This window comes from Wolffia australiana, chromosome 1 (genome assembly GCF_029677425.1).
Source record: "Wolffia australiana isolate 7733 chromosome 1, ASM2967742v1".
In the NCBI taxonomy this organism is placed as follows: domain Eukaryota; kingdom Viridiplantae; phylum Streptophyta; class Magnoliopsida; order Alismatales; family Araceae; genus Wolffia; species Wolffia australiana.
The window spans coordinates 10,468,022-10,474,310 of NC_135835.1; the positions used below are offsets into that span (position 1 = coordinate 10,468,022).

General features: G+C 41.0%; 1 protein-coding gene across 1 annotated transcript; it reads right to left on the minus strand.

Moving 5' to 3' along the window:
- Positions 1-1,135: 1,135 nt before the first annotated feature.
- On the minus strand, positions 1,136-2,609 carry LPPGAMMA (Phosphatidic acid phosphatase (PAP2) family protein). Its single transcript, XM_078578882.1, has 3 exons — positions 2,071-2,609; positions 1,751-1,955; positions 1,136-1,401 (listed from the first exon to the last, which is right to left on the minus strand). The coding sequence occupies exons 1-2, from the start codon at positions 2,539-2,541 to the stop codon at positions 1,755-1,757; spliced, it is 672 nt and encodes a 223-aa protein (XP_078435008.1). The 5' UTR covers positions 2,542-2,609; the 3' UTR covers positions 1,136-1,401; positions 1,751-1,754.
- Positions 2,610-6,289: the final 3,680 nt, after the last annotated feature.

Sequence of the window (6,289 nt, forward strand, 5' to 3'; positions counted from 1 at the left end):
TTCGTTTATTGTTATGGATATCAGATATATGTCATCGTTATTGGCAAGTATATTAATAATACTAGACGAAGTTTTTTTTCGAAGAAAATATAACTTTCAAGTTATTTCTTATAAACATCACCTTTTAGGTTTTAATAAAGTTATTAACCTATATTCACACATAATTATTGACTAAGTCAAGAAAATTTCCAGTGGAGACTGGAGAGGGGGGCAACTTAATCGATCAGCAGACTGGAAAAGTTGTAATGAGTTTAAGTTTAATAATTAACTTCAAGAACTGTCTGCAGCTAGTCCAAGGACCCATCATTGATTGGCTCACCTTTAGCTTTATTAAGATAAAACTTTTCCGAATGGGTGAACCATGGAGGTGTATCCCATATAGATAATGATGTCTGTTATCCATAATAATATCCCATAATGGACACGACATCCGCAACCAAACAAGGTTCTGATATCAGTATCTGGTGTCATTGATCCTATCCTATACTGGATATCATTGATACAAGAATCAAATGCGGATACTGGTGTCATTGATCCCTATCCTATCATCATTCATTTGTTGCTTGAAAATTGTCACTGTTATTCTCATCATTATTGACACAGACGCTTGTGATGATGACGATGGCAATGTCAGGATGATTATGAGGACCTCTGGATGATGACGACGACACTGTCCGGGAAGGATGAACACTTGTCAGAATCATTCTCTTCCAATCTGATATTACATTTGCGAACTGAACACAAGATAGTTTATTGTCGCTTGATTAATGAAATATACAGGCCACTCTCAATTTTGCGGTGAATACGTCCCAGAAGGAGCATGTAGTTTTTATGAGCATGTGCCCTCAAGTCAGAGCGCATATACAGTACATGAGTATATGGCCCAGTTTTTCTGTTGTGTTCTATCTCTCCTGTCGTCATCATCATCCAAAAATCAGCATCATCATCATCATCATCCGGAAATAACCATTGTCCTCGTCAGAAGCATATGCCCTCAAGTAAAAGGGCATATATTTCATGAGTATAAGAGCCATTTTGTCTGCTGTATTCTCTCTTGTATTTGTACTTCATTTTCTTTGGAATTCCATACGGAACTACCAAGATTACTGTCTTCGTAATTCCATATGATCCATCATACTGACTATCTCTCACCAGGAGAGCAAAAATAGCAGTTAAGCATCAGCAAACATAATAAACACACCCCTGCAAAATCGTCATAATTTCCTACTAGCACAAGTAGAGATGAAGAGATGAAGCTATGGATCACAAGTAATTCTTCCTATTATATGAAAATTTATACAATTTGATGACCCATGCAGCTAGCATATCGCAGTAATGAAAGACGAGGGTTCATCCCTATGGACGTGGCTGGTGCCGATGCCGAATCAGCCCAAAGATTCCCTGCAAGAATGTTATGTTGAACACCTAATTTATGTCTTCAAAATATAGTCTATGAGAAGTTCGAGCATTGAATGGACATCGTAGAAAAGCAAGCGAACACCCACGATCAGATGATGACATATAAAGAAGAAACATCGTCAATAATAAAAGGGATGAGATTTAAAATACAGTGATTTGAATTTCAAGCAGATGTTTTCAAAGAGAAACTTTAGAAACGGATATTCAGGAAGAACTATCAATCCCTGATCCAATTCAGCCTCAGGGTCTTCGTTGAAGAACATTTTCTGTGCGATAATACTGCTGTTGAAGAAATTTTTATAGAAACTACGGTTCCATAGATGCGACTTACACTGCTAATCTGATTTCTTCCGAGCAGCCCTTGCGTTGTCGTACTCAAACTTCAGCACGTCGGTGATGTGAGATGTGTCTTTGATGTAAAAGAATCTTCCCAAAGCGCTCTCTTCAATTGAGGGGAAGTAATCGATGAGCAGAGAATGAACAACCCAGAACCACAGCGCGCCGAGGATCATCCCCAATGTCGCTCCCGCAAAAACCTGAAAATCACAACCAGCACCAAGAACAAGGGATAAAATAAGAGCGAATAACTAATCCAAGAGAGGGAAAACAACCAGAAATGAAGATAATTCCAGATCGATAGTCGAAATTCACCTGCGCGACGCTGTGGTAGCCCAAGTAAACCCTGGAGTACATGGTGAGCAGAGCGAGGGGCCAGGAAATCAAGGCGACGATGGCCTTGCCGGTGCGAGTGGGTATGCAGACGCCTCTGAAGGCGAGCAGAGAGAAGTAGACGGCGAAGAAGAACATGTACTGGGAGTGGCTGGAGGGCCAGCCGTGGGAATCGCACATCTCCAGAGCGGCGCAGGTCTCGGGGCGGGACTGCTGGACGGAGGTCTTGACGAGTTCGTTGAGCAATTGCGAGATGAGGAGTCCGATGGCGAAGAAGATGCCCTGCAGCTCGCGGCGGAAGATGAAGTGGGAGACGAACCCGCCGAGGCTGATGAAGACGGGGATGAGGGAGATCCATGCCAGGAAGTGGCCGAGCTTGTCGCCTCGCCGGTATCGGACGTGGGTCAGCGTCACCGCTTTCAGATGTGGATGCAGCGCCTGCGCCATCGCCATCGCTGCGGCTTCTCCTTTCCCCCAAAGAAACGCAGTTACAGAGCTCTGAAAAAACAGAAATTTGGATCAAGGTTGAAGAGTCTATCTATACAAGAGTATATATATTATGCAAGTTTTGCTATGTCCCCTCCAAATTCAAAAGGGTTAATATCACGGCTCAGCCTAAACTTTTTCAAAAATTAGAGATACAGCCCTAACTTTTTTTTCGCCGCGTCACAGCCCGAACTGCTCACTTGGTCCGCCGCTGTAGCCCGGCCGTGACGTGGACTCGACGTGGCTGCCAGGTGGATTTCCGGCGGAGTCCACGTAGGCGGAATCCACCTGGCAGACACGTGGAATCCACGTCATAACGCGATTTGAAGAAAGTGAGAAAGATAGGAACGATTAGTCCGTCCAATGTGAGTCACCCGGGAGAGAGCTCAGAAAGGTGGTGAAGGAGAAGGGGACGAGACGGTGGAGACGGAGGAAGAAAGGGCGTGAGAGAGAAGGGGCTTCCGCGCTGATCAACGCCTTGGGCAGTGGAATCGTTGCAAGCTTCTTCTTGGCTACGGGAGTTCCACGAGGTAGGGTTCTTGGCTCTGTGTCCCTACTAAGCTTCTTATTAGGCAGCTCGTTCCTTTTTACTGTGTCACTTCGGCGATCTATAGGGCATTTAGTCTTACCGTTTTATGCACATTCCACCTGCATATTCCTCTTCCCAAATACATTGAGCCAGTTTTCTCTTCTTCCTTTCTCTCCCGAATAGAACACCTAGGTTCGTATCAGAGGCCACTTCAACTAAAACACTTTTCGTAGCCCTTCAGGCCCACTGATCTGCTAATTAGAGGACTAAGATATACCTATGTAACATTAATTTTTTTTTAACACACACTCTGTAATGTTAAATTCCTCAAGGTGATATTGATCTGAGGAAAGTCATATAAAACCAGAGCGAACATCTATTCAACAGAGTTTGAAATGTTGCAGTAAAAATCGATCAACCTTTGTAACAATAAAGAGAGATCAGAGAAAGATGAACGTTGCTCACCAGCCCTCAGAATCCGTGGTGATCTTTAGTCGGGATAGATCGATTTTAAATGATCTTATAATTTGGAAGAGTTCAGTTGTCTTCTGAGTGTACAATGTAAACAAGAAATATGAGTGTACAATGTAGGGCTGGCAGTTTTCCGCATTACATATTGTGTTGCAATTTTCAATGGCCCACTCACATAATTTGTTAGATATAACCATCTTTCTATCTGTGGACTGTTTCCTCGTGTGATGACCTGCTGTCTTTTTTAAACTGCAGAGGATATCTGTAGACTGTATCTCTTAATCTTTATGTCAGTTTATTAATGTGTTCTTTCTACATGATTTCTTACCTATCAATGTACATATCTACAGTCTTTCTATCTATCTACGTAGCTTTCTATCTTTGTACATATCTACCTTGATGAACTATTCCTTTTTAACCCAGACGTTTTGGAATCCTAATTGACTTAACTCCTAGGCTCAATGCGAACATCCTTTTGTTTCTTATATTCATGTTGAGTCTGAATATGTTGGCTGAAACTCATAAAATATGTATTGTGGTACAGTGACTTGGTTTTCTTATTTTTGTGTTATATTTATCTGCGACGTATGGTCCATCATTTTCTTCTCGAGATCCTCTCTCTTGCTTGTATGAGGAATCAATTTTTCATTTTAGATATCGACGTGTGACTTTGTTCGTATCATACCCTAGGCGGCTTTCTGGTTTCTCTCTGGTTTTTTTTTCTGCGGTTTTTTTATCATTTTAAATTTCGCTCATCTTTTTCTCATTTTGGTTCTTTGGATTCTCGGTGGTCGAGATTTCTTTACTTGTTTAGAGCTTTTTTGCTTAGTTCTTGGACTGATCTGTCTGTTATATTTAATTTTCTGTTTATTTTTCTGATGATAATGCTGCTCACTTGAACGAACGAAAATTATGACGTCCCTATCTCCAATTCAAGATATTTTCCTCATCTTTTCTGATGTTGGTTTTGAGGCTTTGATGTATTGTTTAGGCCTTTCAATATCGTTCTTGGTCGGGCTCTCTGTTTTTTCTGATGATTGCGATCCTCTGTAGAACGAATGATGATAACATTGAATAATTGTCTTGAAAAGGTTGATTTTCATAGTAGTCGACATCGTCAATGGGCAGAGCCATATAGACAGAGGCTGACACCAATCATTGTTGTCACGTTGACGAAGAGGTTGGTGTTTCTTTATTGATTGACGATGATATGGAGAACGACTGGCAGCCCTGGATTCTTGAATGATATTGACACTATACCATCAACAAATCATCAATCTGATGGTTTCAATTCTGTTTATGATAATTGGAACATGCCAAACCCCGAATTGAGCAGCTTATTATCATATCTGTAAATTCTTTCGCATACTTATTGATGAGAACCCTCAAAATATGATCCTTTTTTAGTAATAGGAAGAGTTGTCCTCTTCTCACAGGCCTTGTCGGTGCTAGGAGAAGAGGTTATTCTACTTGGTTATTATACCTTATATTTCTTGATGAGAACCATCAAAATCATTTTCTCATCCTTTTTTTGCGTTTTTAGGCGTTCTTCTCTTCTTTGACAGTGGACACTTGGCTTTAAGTAATGTAAGTTTTTATTATCTTTATTTTTCCCTTTGCTCTTAAATATTGTATTTTTTATTATTTCCAATGTTATTTCAGATATTTTTGTTTGCTGTAGAAGAATGTAAGTTCTCCTTGGTAATTTAAGTATTTTGCACGCATGATCAATTACTATTTTCCATCTGTCTCTTATACAGGGCTGATGACGAGTGTAAGGTGTTTGGTTCTGATTATGATAGCGATGATGATTCTGAATATGATATAGGTAGGGAAGACGAGGAAAGTGACGTGTACTTAAGTGCCCCCGACGAATATTCGAGTGACGAATGGAATGAGGAGTTGGTAGACGGCCACAGAATTAGAAACGAACATGTCCAACAACACACATTTGTTGCTGGATATTATAGCGAGTATGATGATTCAGAGGGTGATATGTTAACCCCCTATGATACCGATGATGAGGATGAAAATGGAAGGTACATATACAGGGGCAAGACGTATGATCTAGGATTCCCCGCTGAGAGTTTTATATTTCAATTGGGCATGAAATTTGAATCGGCTTCTCAGTTTAGGGCAGCTGTGAAGGACCATGCTATATGGAACGGATTCAACATCACTTTTCTAAGGTCCGGTGACCGGAAAGTTGAAGTCGTTTGCAAGGGATGTTGCCCATGGAGGATATACGCTAGTTGGGATGGTACGAGAGAGGCGGTTGTTGTGAAAACGCTTAATGATACTCATACGTGCAGTAGGGCTCCGAGGAATAGCCAAGCCGATTATCATTGGGTTGCGAAACACTTCTTAGAGAAAATTCGAATGAATATGGATTTGAAGGTGGCAGATATGATGCGGGAAATAAATGATCTGTTCGAAATCACTGTTTCAAAGCAAACCTGTTATAGAGCTAGATCCGAGGCGTGCATGAAGCTTCTAGGAACTTTGGACAACCATTATCACATGCTTCCTGCATATGTTGCCTAGTTAAAGAAGGTAAATAGGAATGGTACTTTTGAGCTGGTTCTTGATAGAGCGACTCCAGATTCTTTGGTTAGGTTTAAGAGGCTCTACATATATTTTAATTCGATAGCAAGAGGGTTTCTTGAAGGTTGTAGACGAGTCATTGGATTGGACGGATGTTTTTTGAAGACCGAA